The 16368-nt window shown below is 54.0% G+C and overlaps 1 protein-coding gene across 3 annotated transcripts in view; it reads left to right on the top strand.

Moving 5' to 3' along the window:
- Positions 1 to 16368, top strand: part of SLC39A11 (solute carrier family 39 member 11) — a 72797-nt gene that overhangs the window by 46195 nt on the left and 10234 nt on the right. For all 3 annotated transcript variants that reach the window (XM_027904309.1, XM_027904310.1, XM_027904308.1), the window contains exon 7: positions 8725 to 8794. In XM_027904309.1, the coding sequence (XP_027760110.1) occupies positions 8725 to 8794 (70 nt within the window). The remainder of the gene's footprint in view (positions 1 to 8724; positions 8795 to 16368) is intronic.

Raw genomic sequence — 16368 nt, 5'->3', positions numbered from 1 at the left:
GCTGGCCAAAACAAAAGGATATCTTCCCACTGGTGAGGGGGGGAGCTCCACAGGGAGGTCTGTATCTGCCCCAGGGGCTGTTTGATGTCTCCCAGGGGAGCTCCCTGCAGGGGTTGAGTCCAGGTTCAGCGTGTTCCGCCGGTGGTTCCGAGCTGGGATGTTGGATGCTGCGGCCTTTTAAACCCTGAACCAGCCAACAAGGTTCAGACAGAGCTTGTCCACCAGTTCCAAGAGCTGCTCCCATCTGAGGTGGAGCAGATCCCCAAGCTGAGGGTGAGTTTGAGGATGGGAGCAGCCTGCCTGTTGCTGGAGGGAGGCTGTGGAGGGAGGGGGTTGTGGGTGGTGGTGGGAGCACAGAGGTTTCGTGCTGTGCTGTCAGATTGGTGTTCTTTGGGAGGGGAGGGGTGATTTCCAGGCTGGTTACTTTGTCATTAGCAAAAATTGATTGGATTCATTCTCCTGGGACAGGCTCTCCCGTGTTCTCAGCCTCCCAAGGGAAGGCTGGGGCAATGAGTGTGATATTGCATCTCAATTATAAAGAGAAGTGATTATTTATATGAATATTCTCCGAGATCCATTAAAGGCTGGGAACATTCATTTGGGATGATTTTTTTTTTTTTTTCCTGTTGATCTATTGAAATTGAGACTGTTCTACAATTGTTGTTACTTTAATAAGCATTTGGGAGCCCACTGGGGGTCGGCAGAGCGTGAGAACGGGAACCATTTAGCCGTGCCAATTAATCTGTGCCTCGTCTGGGCGATGCCTCTTCCAGGAATTACAGCATCCCTCCTTTCCCTGCCACTTATGCCAGTGGCCTGGCTAGTAGTGGCTACTCCTGGGTACTCTTGGAGCACCTCGGGTTCCTACTGAAAGGTGTTCTTTTTAGTAAGGAAAAAAGAGGAAAAGGTTTCCCTGCAGCTTTCATTCCAGCCAGGAGGGTGAAAGGAAGATTCAGGTAAGGGGAGGTGTTGGTGGGAAGCATGTGGGGCAGCAATTCCATGGAGCTTAAGGGGAGCAGAGGAGACTGCTGGCCCTGGAACCAGCTCAAAGAGATTTGAACACTCAGGAATTTTTCCCAGTGTTTTCTGCCCCCGGGAGAAGATATCTGGGATGTGGCTTCCGTGTGCTGCCCATCGCATCTCCATCTTGATCTCCAGAGGGATGAGGATGGATCAGGGGTGAGCTGGGGCTGCTGGCAGTGCTGTGATGTGATGTGATGGCTCCACGAGCAGCTGAGGGGAGAGGGGGAAGGTCAGGTGGGATGCAGCCGTCACGGCAGTGACTCAGCGGGGTCAGGAGGAGCCCGAGCGCTCTGCGAGAGGTTGCCTCAACCTTTCATTAAACCTCCCGGTAATTGGTGCCTCATCAGCACATATTTTGACGTTTTCATCTATTAAGCACCTCGGAGGATGGAAATGACTTGCTCCAAGTCGTCAAAGCTTCCGTGCAGGGAGGTGGGGAGTGCGGGAAGGCGGCCAGGCCAAGATGCCGGCAGCGGGTACCGGTGACATCCCCAGCCGTGGGTGGTGCTCTCGGGCTCTGGGCTGCCTTTGGCTCCATGGCCACTGGCTTGGCTGCCTCAGGACTTCCCTGTGCTCCTCTTGGGCAGATGGAAGCTGAGGATCTGGGTCTGGGTGCAGTGACAGCCTGATGTAAAGGTAATTCCACGCCCGACACGGGCACGGGTGGGAAGTTTCCCTCTGCAGCCTGGGGGGTGTCTCAGCCCATCACACTGGCACTGTCAGAGGAGGGCAGAGCGAGGGGTCTGCAATGCCCCTCTGACAGCAGCTCATATGTCAAAAACTCATTTGGAGGCAGACACTTGGACAGCCAGGAGAGAGCTGATAACACACATTTATCTCTGCGGCATCGTTTGCAGTCGGTGATCGCTGTTTTATAAGCAGGAACAGCCACAAAGGTGACAAAAGCCAATTAAATACAGGATTTTCACTAGCTGGAATCAGAGTCTGCTGAAATGTGCATGTTGGAAGCTCCACTGCTTTCCTGTCCCCATCAGATCTCGCAGGTCTGTCACACCGAACAGCGGTGAGCACTGGGGTGAGAAACCATTTGCGTGCTGGAAATGAAATATTAAATATCCGTGATGGATTCAGGTGCTGTGGGGTCAGGGAGAGCCCATTTCCAGGTCAGTCACTGCTTCTAGATTAGTTCTGGTTTGTTAATTCGGGAAAGGGTTTTCTTCTTCCAGAGAAGCATTTCCATGATGAAGGAGGTTTGGGCTGTTGGGCAGTGACTTTAATTCTTTAAAACCAGGTGTAAAGTGCCTTGTCAGCTCCTGTTTAGCTGGTGCAGCTCAATGGATTGAAAGGGGGAGAATAGTGGAACAGGTTGGGATGTAGATGGTCTGGCTCCTGTGGGGTAAACCAGGAGGAGGCATTAGAGGAATCTGCTCCTGCCTCCCAAATTCCACTTGGTTTAATGCCCACAATCCCTCACAAGGCCACGGGCTTCCCTTGGGCTGGCTTTTCCCTGGATCTCTTGTCATGGGTTGCCCAGTTGTGTCACATCCTCCTGGGTTTGCCCTGAGCAGCTCGGGCTGGTCCCCCCCTTGAGTGTGCTGATTGCACTGGGTTTGCTGGTGGGAGCACCCACTTCTGGAGGCTTTTCTCAGGCAAAGCTCCTGGGAAATTGCCTGGGACAGACAGCCCAGGCTCAGGCATTTGGTAGCCCATTAGGACTTAAAATCCTCTTTTAATGGCTCTTTCACTCATGGGACATGGTTTAGTGGGGGCCTTGGCAGTGCTGGGTTAACAGTGATCCCAGAGGACTTTTCCCACTGAATTACTTCATTCTGTAACACCTTTGGCTTTCCTGTGTGCCTGTGCTGCTGTCAAGCACTGCTGAGCTGGCAATTGGAGCTGTTTGTTTTTCCAGGTGATGGCTGGTTTGACCCTGTCATCACCTGCCTGCTTTTCGTCACCTCTTGCACAGCCTTGATGGGGCCCAATCCCTGGAAAGCTTGGAGGCAAAGCTGCACCATCAGTTCTTATCTGTAGCTGAGCTGTCTGGGCATGTCAGGAGCTTTTCAGGTGTTTCACCTTCTCTCAGCTTTGTGTTTGCACCGTCCCAGACGTGCAGTGACCCAGGCCAGGCTGGACAGGGCTTGGAACAACCTGGGCTAGTGGAAGGTGTCCCGGCCCATGGCAGGGGATTGGAAATTAGAGGATCTTTAAGGTCCTTCCCAACCCAAACCAATTCTGTGATTCTCATGGAATGAAAAAAAAAAAAAAAAAGTCTTTCTGAAATGACTTTCACCTCCTGCTTGCTCATTCTTTAATGGTGGGGATGTAGAAACACGAAAATCCCTGAAATCTGGTAAACTCTGTGCCTTCCTGTGCAGTGATGGCAAAATGATCTCTCCTGGAGGGAACTGGAATTCAGTCCTGAGGGAAAAAACTCTGAGTAGTGGCAACGAGGATGTGCTTAAATTCTTAGAGAAATACAAACCTCATTATAGCCAGATTAATTTCCCACTAGGAACTTAACAGCTCTTCAAAGAGCAGGATGAATAATTGATGACACGTTGGCATCTGTAGTACCTTCCTGGAGGAAGCGTGTTCATTTGCTGACCCAGGAGAATTAGCTCCATAAATCCTCACAGGAGCAGGGACTGTCACTCCAGCTCCCTCAGTGCTGCCAGGCTGGGGGTTCCCAGCACTGAGGGATGTGCAGGTGCTGCAGGACTGGGGCAGATGAGCCCAGCAGGTTCTGTTTAATCAGAGGATGCTTTTGGGATGAGCAGGTCTGTGCTGGTACCCACGGTCCTGTCTCGCTTTGGGTGTTCCTTGGCTCATGAAAAGGGTTGTCTCAGCATCACCCACTGTCCTTTCCTCACAAAGAAAGGCATTTCCTGCTGTGAAATCTGTAATTCCTTCTGTCTCTTCCCAAGCTCTGCAGGCACAGAGCTGTGTTCCCCTCACCTGCCCTGAAATCCCGTGGCCCCACAGGCAGAGCTCTGCTGCCTTGCAGATAGAAGGCTCTGATCAATCCTGCTTTTCCTCTAATTTTTGCCCTCCCTCCAAGCCCAAGATTTTGACTGTGTGATTTGTGACTTGCTTCTCATTTTATCATCTCCACGAATCCTCCTCCACCTTCCCTGCCGTGCTGCATCCCAGAGGAGTTTCCCACAAGGGTGTTTCTAGGCAAATTTCCTGCAAGGATATTTTTTCAGGCAGAGACACCCCTGGGTGGGTGATGGGTGGGTTGTGCTGCTGGGACCCTGCCAAGCACATCCTCCTGGAGAGTGGGAGGCTTGGGAGAAGCTGAGGGATAACAGGTCTGTGTTCCCCTCACTGCCATCCTAACCTGCTTGTACATCAGGAGAAGGGGAAGAACCACCCCTAAACCCTCTGATCCCTGATCCTTGTGGTGTTGCTGCCTGCAAAACACACATTCCAGCCGCCATCCCAGGTGAGGGAACTGCGGTGCTGTTTTCTTTATCCCTGAAATCTTGCCTATGATGCGGTGACAGCGTGATTTGGAGAGAGAAAAAAGGATTTGGTTTAGTGGATCCCTGGTTTTGCCATTCCTGCAGGGTATTTTTTTCCTAACCAGTGCCTGTTTCCTCGGTCTTTGTGGCAGATGAGGGTCACATAAACCCCGGGGTTGATTTACTCACCGCTGTAGTTTATCGAGGCCCTGAGCGGTGCCTCCTGTTTATGGCTTGGATTTCCAGGGAATCTGAAGGGCTTTAATTTTGGTTTTGTGAACAGGCCTGTTCTGAGGATTACAAGAGGCTTCCCACAGTGGCTGTGAAGCTCATTCCATGCTCTGAAAGGGAGCTGGCAAGGGCGGGATCCCGGAGAGCCCCGTGGGGCTGGAGCAGGGGTTTGCCGCAGGGTTCTCCTGGCTGTTGATCCAAACAGAAGGCTCTGATCCCTGCCTGGCTCCATAAGCTGCCCTGAATAGGATTTAAAATCGCAGTCTGCTTAATTTCACCTGTTCTCGCAGCTTGCCCAGCTGGGGCCGTAAGGGGGAGGTTTGGGATGGAATGAGTCAACTCTCCAGTTGATCTCTGAACTCGAGGCTCGTGTGGAGCTTGCAGTGGAAGTGCTGGGGTGAGCTGTGTGAGCATGGACATGGTGCTGCTCCACTGATCCTTGGAAAATACATATTGGAGAGCAGCAGAGCAAAGAAACATCCTTCCCTGCTCAGGGCAGCAGCAGAAGGTGATTTCAGGCCAGGGAAGTGGGCAAAACCAGACCAGGGAAAGTGAAGCAGCTTTCAAAGTAGGAGGATCTCCTGGGTAAATTTTTTCTTTTTGAAGTTATTTGTGGATTTTGTACATTATCCTCATCCAGGACTTTGGTGCCAGGGCTGGTTTGAGTCTGCCAACACAGAGCTGCATCCGGGTGCCCCAGGACCATCCCACACCTTCCATGGGCTGCCTCGATGGCAGCACCTCCCTCCTGCCTGAGCAAAGCTCCCTCTCATCCCTGCCAAGGAGAACAACTCCCTGGAAAGTGCAGCACTTGGCACTTTTTGGGCGAGTCCCAAGGCAGGACACGCCCCTGGAGCTCCCCAGGGATGCTCCATCTCGGGAGCCCACCCGTCCAACCCTCGGGGCTGCAGTGCTTTCACCTCCCCAGGAACATCCCACCACGGAGTGGGAGCACACAGAGCTTTCCATGATGAGGGGGAGCAGATGGATCAGTGCTGGGCCTCATCCCAAAGCCCATCCCAACCAATTCCTGTGCTCCTGTGGATTGGAGCAGGCGGGAACACCGTCACTGTCCTCCTGGCTCAACCAGACAGAACATCCTGTGCTGTTCTGCAGCTCTGCTGATGGGGCACTGAAGTGAAATTAAAGTAGGAATAAAACCAGGCTGTGACAGCAGGATCCACACATCCCAGTGCCCTCCATGTGCTGGGGATGAGCACAGGGGACCTGGGGACCTCAGGCCAAGCGTGAAGGTGCTCTGGGAGCAGCGTGTCCCTCTCTTTGCTGCCTTGGCTGACGTGCTCTTTGCCAGCTTTCCTTGCGCTCTGGGAATCTCTCCTTGGCTGCTCCACTCGGTGCTGCAGCTGTCAGGTCACACTGGGTCACCTCTGCCTGCCTGAGGTGCCCTGGCGTGGCTCTGTGCCCACGGAGCTTTGCTCTGCTCCCCTTCCCGTGGTCCCTCCCTCTGCACCAACTCCATTTTTCCGTGGTGTTCCCTACTTTGCCCTGCTCCCCTGTGTTCTTTGCCTTAGCACTGACCTCTTCTTGCTGTGATGTCCACCCCTGGCCTTCCCTTTGCAGGTGTTGCCCCTGTCAGGTGTTGGGTGTGAGCTGTGGTGTGTAAGGACACCCGTGGATATCATGCTCTCGCCCTCCAGCACAGTTATTGCTTTCAGCTTCAGCGTTTGAAGGTTTTTTTGTGCTTTTTTTTCCTTTTCTTGGAAAACAAGCAGGGAAGGAAAATGCCTTTGTAAGGAGCTGAGAGGTGCAGAGCTGATCCCCGAGTTAGCTCAGGATTAGTCTGAGCCCTGGGTAATGCCTTATCAGGACAAAGTGTCTTGAATCGCAAAGCCAAGGAAGCCCAAGAGAGGCAAAATCCCTTTGTTTAGGTTAAATAGAAGCATTTTCCTGACAGTGGCTGAAATTGGTCATTTTTTTTTTTTCTGTCTTTGTTCTGCAAAGAGGTGCCAAATGAACCCCCAGCCTGGTGCCTTCTCCATGTGAGCTCTCCAGAAAACAGGGGTGTGTGGAGCCTCTCCAGCTCTGTCACTGGTTGGAAGAGGGGCTGACAGCTGCTGAAATCCTTGGAAAAACCCTCTCTGCCATGGAAAGGTTTCCTGTGGGACATGGCACTGAGCTCTCTGTGCTTGGTTTCCACGTAGATCCTCGTGAATCTGCTCATTTCCCTGCAGAACAGAGGCCTTTTGAGGTTTGGCACCTTTGAAAGAGGCTGAACCTGCTCCGTGGAAGCAGCGAAGTCATCGTGGGATCTTGGCAGGCTTTTTGAAATTCAGTGCTCGAAACAAATCAGAGCGCCGGGCCGAGAGCATCACACAGTATCTGCTGCATGTAATCAGAGCTTTTCCAGGGTGGTGGGATGTGGCTGTGGGTCCCTGCTGTGTCTGGGCTGCCCATGACTCCAAACCTGCTTGGCTGTGGTTTCCCCTGGGCTGCCCCTTGGTCGATTGGTGGTGGTGCTGCTCACCCTGCCCCAGCTCTGGTGTCCTCTCCTGGGTCGTGGGGACGTGGAACAGCCCATGGCCAGGGGCTGCTGTGTCCCTCCTCCTCCTTCCCTGTGCTGCTGAGTCTCCCCCGTGCTGCAGCTTCCACCCCGGGCTGCTGCTCCCCCTCCAAACCCGCAGCTCACCACGCACCATCTGTGATCCCGATTCCCCGTCATTTGTCTCCCCGTGGACGTGATTTGTGCTTCCATTAGCCGTGGGTTTCTCCTTCCAGGAGCCCCACTTTGCAGCGGGGAAGTCGTCGTGGCTTTTGCCCCGGGTCAGAGCTGGGTTTGTCATCACCCAGACCAGCGTGTGAGTTGTGAAAAAGGGCTCTTGCCCTCTGGACAAGTCACACCTTGAAAAGGAAGCTTTGCTTTGGGAAGAGCAGTGCCAGCCCCATCTGTGTGGAGCATCCCCAGAGCTGAACTGCACACAGCCATCAGGTGACTTCAGAATGATCTGCCTCCCAAAGTCTGGCAGAGCAGAGCCCTCCAGAGCCACCACCATAGGCACCCACCTCCCTGCAGGGCTCAGCCGTGTCCCAGGGGGGGGATTTTGGGGCACAGGGAGCACTCTGCAGGAGTGTGTGACTCCCTCCAGGCCCTGTGTGTGCTCCACGTGCCGTGGTCCCTCTGGAGTTGTCACCAGGCGTGGGATTTGAGGCGCAGTGTGGGATCTCCCTGCCCTGTAACCCTGTTTGTAGGGCTGTTGGCTGCTCTGTTTTTCCCTGTGTCCTCGCTGAGCCTTGGCACAAGCCTTGGATCGAGGCTCTGAGGAGCTGTCGAGTGTTTCAGTTCGTGCTCAGCCTGGACTCGATGCAAATCTGTGATGATCCAAGTTAGTGCTGCTTTTTATGGTGTGTTTCCAAGGCAACTGGAAACTCAGAGACCACAAACACACACACACGTACACATCCTCTTCATCTGAGACCTCATCCTCTGGGACACAGGGAATGCTCCAGTGACACTGGTGGAGTTTGGGTTTCTTTGCTTTGGGGATTGGCCACAGCAGGTGTTGGGTCGTGTTGGGGCACAGGGAGATCAGAAAGCAGGGAGGGGACATTGCTGGGAGCCTGATCCCGCCTTAGCCCAGCTCCTGGGGGATTTATGGGTGAAGCTGATGGTTGGTTCTTCTGGAATCCACCATGGCACCAGTTCTGCAGAGAGGTTTGCTGAGTCTGAACCTTTTTGCATAGATTTGATGTTTTGTGCTGTTTTGCTCCTTTTTAAAATCCCATTTCAGCTGGTGGGGATTGGGATCCTTTGCCCTTTGGTGCACTCATCAATCCAGAACCCTTTTCTCTCCTTGTTGGCTTCCTGAGAAACAGCTGGTCTGGATTCCTGGTGTGGAATACCCTGGGCAGTGGCACTGAGCTGGGGTTAAATGCACCTGGATTAAAACAAGCAGGGAACCCACCTGGCCTGGGATCCTCTTCCTGCTCACACCAGTCCTGGCTCTGATGGAGCACAGGAGGAGGAGGGGTGGTCTCAGGGCTGTTGTAGGCTTTGGCCTTACTGGTTTTTTTTATCCTGTTTCAGAGGGTCTGGCAGTGGGAGTTGGATTCGGGGCTGTTGGAAAATCTGCATCTGCAACATTCCAAAGTGCCAGGTAAGACGCTGCTCCTTTGCCTCTTGGAGCCTGTCTGTCTGTCTGTCTGTCCCACATTGTCCCTTGCCAGGGGGAGGTTGGAGATGTGTTTCTTGACTGAAACTTGCCTGGAAGCACAAATGTGGGCAGAGGGAGTGGAAGGAATTGGTGGTGCTGGTGGATTTTCCTGGTGTTTGTGGTTGTTGGACTTGAGGAAGGGCCTCTGTCGTCGATGGTTCCTGTAGTGGTTCCATGTTTGTTCCTTACTGGGATCACTGGAGCTGGGGGGGCAGCTGAGTGTCCCAGTGGGTGCTGCTGGGTCTGGATAGGTGCATCCAGGGATTTTGGGATGCTGGGCTGCATCAGGAGGCACTGGCGGCCTCTTCCCTGCGCTGGTCGCTGCTGAGGGGTTTGGAAGCACCACACAGGGGTTTTCATCCCTCTCCCTTATCCCCCTTAAACATCCCTGGGGATGCTGCCAGCTTAGCTCGACACTGGTAGCTGTTCCTCTGGGAGCAGCTTTGCTCTTGGGGAACTTCAGAGAGAGGGGAAGAAAAAAACCCCTGGAGATAAGACTGAAAGCTGGAGATGAGGAAATCAGGTGGAGGCATAGTGAAATCTTCACCTGGAGAACTCCCTTTCCCTGGAGCTGGCAGCAAGAGTGGCAGGAGCTCTTCCCAGTGCCCCTGCCCTGTATCTCTGTGGCTCCCTGCAAGGATGGCATCATCTTGTCCTCCTCATCCTGTCTCAGCTGAGCTGGGAGCAGCCGTGGCTCCCCTCCCCGTGGAGCAGGCAGGCTCCCTGGCACAGGCTCCACACTCTCCTTTTAGATAAATGCCGAGATGTTCCCATAAAAGCAGCATTCCCAATGGGTAGGAGCAGCTGCTGGAGCTGCTGGAAAGCATGTGGTGGCTTTGTTTTCCATTCCTGCCAAGCAGGACCGCTGGATTCTGGAATTGGTGGCAATAAAGGCCCTCGCTCCTCTTGGCATCCCTGTGCCCTGTGCAGCCTCACCAGCAGCTGGTTTTGGAAGTGCCAGCCTTGCCCCCAGTGCTTCCAGGCAGACCTTTCTGTGCTTCTCTCCAGGACTGGTGTGAACACAGGGGTTCATCCAGCTCGTGCAGGCTGGCTGTGGTGGTTTGGGCTTTGGGGGTGTTCCCTGCTCCTCCAAGCAGGAGCAAAGCCCCGGTGACAGCAGCTGGTCCAGCTGCTCCCGGCAGAGCTGGAACTGGGCAGACTGGGGGCGTTGCTGGAAAAAAAAATTGGAGAAAGGAGTTAAGTGTGGTGTGAAGCTGGAGGAGCTGCCGAGGCTTTGGAAGAGCTGCTGGCACCTCTTGGTGGCTGCCTTGCAAACAGCACCTTCCTGCCGGGGCTCCTGATGTCCTTGTCTTTTGCTGTTTGGAATTTACACCCGAATTTCACCCCGTTTTCTCTTGACCCTTCATTTCCCAGACCCTGCTGTAGTTTTTGCAGTTTGGGGACAGGGGGTGTGTTCAGGCAGTGATGAATCAGCCCAACCCTTACACCTCGTGGGTGAAAAGTGATGTCACGGCCCAGTCACCTTGTTCCTAAAAAGGGCAGGGTTAGATTGGATTTTAGGGAGAAATCCTTCCCTGGGAGGGTGGGGAGGCCCTGGCACAGGTTGCCCAGAGAAGCTGTGGCTGCCCCATCCCTGGAAGTGTCCAAGGCCAGGTTGGACGGGGCTTGGAGCAACCTGGGCTGGTGGAAGGTGTCCCTGCCCTTCCAACCCAAACTATTCCATAATTCCTGCTGAAGGATCTGTGGGGTCTCAGGGCTGGTTTTGGACTCTTCCAGGCTGTCCAGCCCGTTCTGTGTCCAGGCACAAGCTGTGCTCACAAGGACCCCACAAAGACAACCCAAACCTTGTGTTCCCAATTCCCTGTCTCATCCCGGGCACTGGGACTGCCAGAGATCCCAGAGAGAAAAGCAGGATACTCCAGCTTTACCCACCACATTTCCCTAACCTTTTGAAATAAAAGGCTCTTCACAAAGCCTGCAGAGGCTCTGGAGATGCTGGAACAAAAGGACTTTTTTTCCCCTCAGCTGCTCCGTAGAAGCTGAGGAGGCAGAAGCAGCTGGTTCTTTCTCTGTATTTACAACGGCATTAATCATGTTAGATGAAAGGTGGCATCTGTACCATGAAAATACCAATGCAAATTCAGTCAGCTGCAAAAGGGAGACAAAATAACTTCGTTGCCATCAATTTGTCTGTCACTGTCATCTGCAGGCAGCCCGGCATCCCTCGGTGTGGCTGTGCTGCCATAAAGCCATTTGGAAATATCCGTGAGAATTCTGGGCTGGTTCATTTGTGTTCTGTGGGTTTAAAAAAATAGCATATAACGTGAGAGGCAGAGCTAAGCCTCGAGACACCCAAAGGGAAAATTGCTCCTTGGCCCTGCTCTGTCCAAAGGCTCTTTGGGGCCACGGGCTTTTTAAAAAAGCAGCGTGTTTGCCATGGGGAGAGCTGGGGGTGTCCAGCCTGGGGAAGAGAAGGCTCAGGGGAGACCTCAGAGCCCCTTCAGTGCCTGAAGGCAACCCCCAAGAGGGGGTTTTGTGAGGGTGGGTGGCGTGAGCAGAGCAGAGCAGTGCAGGTGTAGAGCCACAGCTGATGGTCACCCCGGGATTTGGTTAAAACCTGAAAATCCATGATTAGAAAGCAGGGTGGGATCTCACCTTTTAAAACACCTGGTGCTTTGCACATGCCACCTCAGCCACCCTGTGACTCCCGGGGTCCTGCCAGTACCTCTGTGCTTGCAGGCTCCTGGGCTCCTCCACCCTCCCTGTCTCCCAGTGCTGCTCCAGCCCTGCCTGTGCTGCTCTGTGTTTCTTTGCTGCCACCGGGTGTGCAGGCTCTGTTCCTGCGACCTTGCTGCTCCTGCCTCCTCTGGGAACTGGGGCTGGGATCATTTATGGCTTGTGCTCTGGGGGGAACCCCCTTGGAGCCCAGAGAGGCTGTGGCTGCCCCATCCCTGGGAGTGTCCAAGGCCAGGTTGGACGGGGCTTGGAGCAACCTGGGCTGGTGGAAGGTGTCCCTGCCCATGGCAGGGGGTTGGAATTGGATGATCTTTAAGGTCCCTTCCAACCCAAACCCATTCCAGGATTGTATGATTTTGCCTGTCAGGGAATGTGAGCAGAACGTGGTCCTGTGCCCAAGGATGGTGGTTGGGTCTTGGCTATTGGTGCTTCCCCTGCCTGGTTTGGAAAGGTGATGTAGGTTTAATGGAAGTTTAGATGGGGCTTAGGACAACCTAATGTCTGCTTTTGAGGTGTTTTCCAGGGGGGCTGAGCTGTCCTCGGGCAGGAGCATCCCTCCCTGCTGTGGGACCGCCCTTCTCCTTGCAAGGATGAAAACACTGGGAAGTTCCACGGGGTGGAAATAACAGCTTGGGACAAAACTGCTGCAGTGACAGAAGAGGAGCAGGACCCAGAGCAGGGTGTGCCCAGGGAGGAGGAGCGGTGCCCAGCACGGGGGGGGCAGTGCCAAGGGTGGGAGTGTGTCCCGGGAGGAGAAGGTTCCTTCCAGATGGGAGCGGGGAGGCGTGAGCGGCTCCTGGCTGCCTTCCAGGCAGGAAGGTAAAGAGAAGGGCAGCCATGGCTTAAAAAAGCTGCTCTGCCTCCCCCTCTTCACACACTCAGCGCAGGGGGAGGGGGCTCTGCCCGTCCTGTGTGGCTGATTTAACAGGAACCAGATGGGGCTGGAGCTGCCGAGGTCGGGATGGGCGGGATTGAAGCATCCCGGGGCTGCGCGGGGGTGCAAAGTGGGCAGGGGGCAGGCAGAGGTACAGGCAGGGGACAGACAGGGCTGTCTGGTGCTGGTCTGCTCTGTCAGTGGCTTTCCCAAGGCTGGGTGTAGGAGGAGAGGGACCAGGACAGGTCCCTGTTGCTGTCCATGCTCTGGATGTCTCGTGTTGGGGATTCTCCCTCTCTCCGAGTCCCTGCTGTGTCTTTTAGGGGATGAAAGCACCACCAGTGAGCCCCTCATCCCATGGACTGGGATGCTGGGCAGGGCTGGCAGGGAGGGGATGCCACACTGGCACCCAGGGACCTGCAGCTCTGCCCTTTTCTTACGGAGCGTTGCTGCTTCCTCAGGATTTTTTTGCTGTCAACGAGAAATTCGCCGTAAAATGAATTTCCCTGGTCAGGATTGCAGGAACTCTGGAGTGTGCCTGTGTTGTGCTGCAGAGTGAAGAGAAAACTACCCCAAAAACACCTGGGCCAGTGATTCTGCTTTTCACAGGAGAAGGATTTGGGAATGTCTTTGAGACACTCACTGCCCTGAGGAGGAAGATGGAGAGCAGTGGTGGGGGAAGATGGGGGCGTGGGGTGGCAGTGACTGGGGTCATGTGTGGTGAGCAGGGCTGGACCTTGGCTGGCTAATCTGGGGAGGAAAAGGGAATCTGTTGCACAATTAGCTTTGAACCATCTGGATTTTCTCTGCCAGTCCCTCTCTGGCTGATCTGCTCCTCCATCAGGAATTGCAGTGATTCCAGCTAGTGGGATGTTCCCTGCACCACTGGCTGGCAGCACAGGCAGCAGGAGATGCTCTGGCTGATGGTTTTCCTGTGGCTGAGCTGTTTTGCAGCTGGGATGTGAAGGCTGTGCTCCAGGGATGCTCTTCCAGGGGCTGTGTGGGTGAAGCTCCATCCTGCAGCCCCACTGTTATTTTAACATCACTTGTCTGTGTAATTTTAAAAAATTGATAAAAGGCTGTTATTAAGGCTGGAAAATTCAAGCCTGTAGCAACTGGGAAATGCTGGAAAGAGGATTTTCAGGGCACTTTTTTGCTTGGATGTTTGGGAGCAGACACTGAGATGGTGCTCTTTGCCTGGTCCTCAGGCACATTCCCTGTGCTCCTGGCATGGATGGGGAACAACTGTTTCTCTCCTTCCTCCATCAAAACCACAGATGGATCAGGGCAGTGTGGGTCTGACTGTTGCAGTGAATAGCTTGGCTGGTTGCAGGCAAAAACCACCTGCAAGTCCAACTCTAGCTGAAAAGTCAGGATAAAACACGGACAGACTTCCCTGCATTCTTCCCTCCCCAAAAGCACATTGAATTTTTGTTTTCAAGGCCATCCCTGATAGAGGGGTGCAAAGCTCCTGTCCCTGTGGGTGGCCAGGGAGGCAGAGGTGCCTGGGCTGACCTGCAGCCCTGTTCCCATCCCAGCCCCGTGCCGGGTGCTGCTCCTCTCCCAGCTGACACTAGGTGGTAACATCCATGCTCCTATCAGCCTCTTCCCCCAGATTTGGGGCTGCTGCCTGGTCTCACAGGGCTTGGAGGGCAAACCCTGCAGCTGATGGGATTCCCAGATGTGGCTTTTTCCCTGGCAAAGCCCCAAGCAAGGGGCTGCTCTTCCCAAGGCGAGAGGAAGTTCAAAGAAGTGGAACCGATATTGGGTTAAATGCCATAAATTACTTGGAGCAGATGATATATAGAAAGGACTAGAGGTTTGAAAAATAAAGTGAGGTGTTTTGTTAAGCCATGGGTGGTCTGGGCACCGGGTCCTCACCGGATCCCACGGATGCAGATAATTTAGGGAGGTTAAATGTGGTGCAAGGCAAATTTTTGGCAGAGCTCTGCCTTAGGATGAAACCGAGAATGTTTGAGGGCGGTGGGGAGTTGGTTGTTACCTTTGGTTTAAAGCAGAGGGATTTGGGGAGGGTTTGTTCACAGCTGGGAGCTGTTCTTGGGGTTCATGTGGATCCCCTTCAGCAGCTGCAGGGGGAGCTGGAGGCAGGGGAGCCCCTGGGGAATCCCCTGTGGGTGTCACCCCCTCAGCACCTGGGCTGGGATCCTGCCAGAAAAGGTGGATCCATACCTGGTGAGCCTTCCTCCCCTGAACTCTGGGGATGGGGCAGGGATGGATTCCCTCTCCCCTTCAGCACCCCCAAATCCCACCAGAGACTTTGCTGCAGCCCCTTTTGGCAGCTGCAGGTCAGGTTTGATCCGGGCTCTGATCCTGGCTTGCCCAGGAGACAAGGAAGGGGGAAAGTGGGGTTTGTGGGAATAATGTTTAACTTGGATTGCCCAGCTCGACCTGCTTTTGGGTGCTGATGGACCAGCACATCGTGGTTCTGCCTGTCCCACCCTCATCCCCCTCATCCCACCTGCCCCACTGTGTCCTGCATGGAATCCCCTCTCTGGGGCAGCTGGAGCAGGCAGGGGGTGAGTGGGGAAGTGATGGAAACAGATCTATTCTCCCCCCCCTCCATGATGCTGGTGATGTTTCCTCCACCACAGCACAATGGCTCCCATTCATCCGCCCTTTTGCTGGGAATGCTGGCCTTGTTTTGATCTGTTGTGCCCACAGATTGTTTCCTGTCCAGCTTTGGTAAAACAGACAGAAGAGAGGCTTCGAGTTGACAGGCAGACTTTGACTATGGCTTGGAAAATATTATTTCATGGGACAGCCTGTGCCTCCCACGCTGTGTCTCTCAGGCTGGAAAAAAAAAAAAAAAAAGGGCTTGATTAATGTAGGGAGATTGAAACCAGGCAAAAATTTTATACTGTGTTTTCTTGGAATGAATGGAAATCATTGTGGTCTGGGAGACAGCAGAAGACACACTGGGTTTTTCTCTGGTTCACACACATGAGATCCTGTCTCTTGCTTATGAATAGATCCACAGTGGAGCTAATAAAGGGGAAGGATCAAAATGTGGGGTCGAATCCCAACCTCTTTATCAGATCACAGAAACACCTCACGGCAAAAACCCACCTAGGGATGAGGTGAGGGGGATTTCCACCTTTCCTGGGATCCCAGACAAATGGGTGCAGAACAAAGCCCAGCACTGCCCCTGGTTACAAAACAAAGCTGCTTATTAAGCACCTTTTAATTAGGCTGTCCTAGGGTGGATGTTTATTACTAGAGTAATGGGTTTCCCTGGGGCTTTTCTTTGGGAAGGGTGGGGATGGTACCAGGGTGTGTTGTCATCCCCCCTCTGGAGCACAAAGTGGGCTGGAAGGGTTTGAGCCACAAACCAGGTCTGTTGTGTTTCTGATCACGATTGAACCTCAGCAGAGGTGGATGGAGAGATGGAGAGGAGGAGGTGAGGTGAGGTGAGGTGAGATGAGGAGGCTCCTGCCAGCAGTGATGGTGTCTTCCCACCAGAAATGCAGGGGGTGGGAGGCTGTTGGAGAAAACAGGTGCTCTGAGCTTTCCTGAAATGCAGGAACTAAAACTCGAGGCACTTGAAGGGGAAACTTGTCCTAAGTGGTGCAGCCCATGGGGGAGCCAGGCTGGGAGGAATCCCTCAGGGGGGAATCCCCCAGGCTCTGTGGCTCTGCCCATGTGCTGAAGGGAGGCTCTTTGGCCACTGTGGCCCCTGCAGGTTTGGTGACAACACTCATTCTTCTTCACTCTCCTGTCTCTTGTCCAAGTCAGCTGGATTGAAAGCCCACAGCAGCCCGGCTCCTGGGGCTGGATGGGTGCTGCAGCCTGGGTTTCTTGCCAGGTTGGAGGAGGAGGAGATCTCCCAAGTGAGCAGGGAGGTCTCCAGGGCCTGGCTGGGAACCGGGCACTTGGCTGCCAGTCCCTCGCTGGCTCTTCGCCTTTACGTCGCTGTGTAAATAGCCTC

Source organism: Empidonax traillii, unplaced genomic scaffold (assembly GCF_003031625.1).
Source record: "Empidonax traillii isolate 1590-97213 ecotype Southwest subspecies unplaced genomic scaffold, ASM303162v1 scaffold1037:size355049, whole genome shotgun sequence".
Classification (NCBI taxonomy): Eukaryota; Metazoa; Chordata; class Aves; order Passeriformes; family Tyrannidae; genus Empidonax; species Empidonax traillii.
This window is presented reverse-complemented; position numbering and strand designations above follow the sequence as displayed.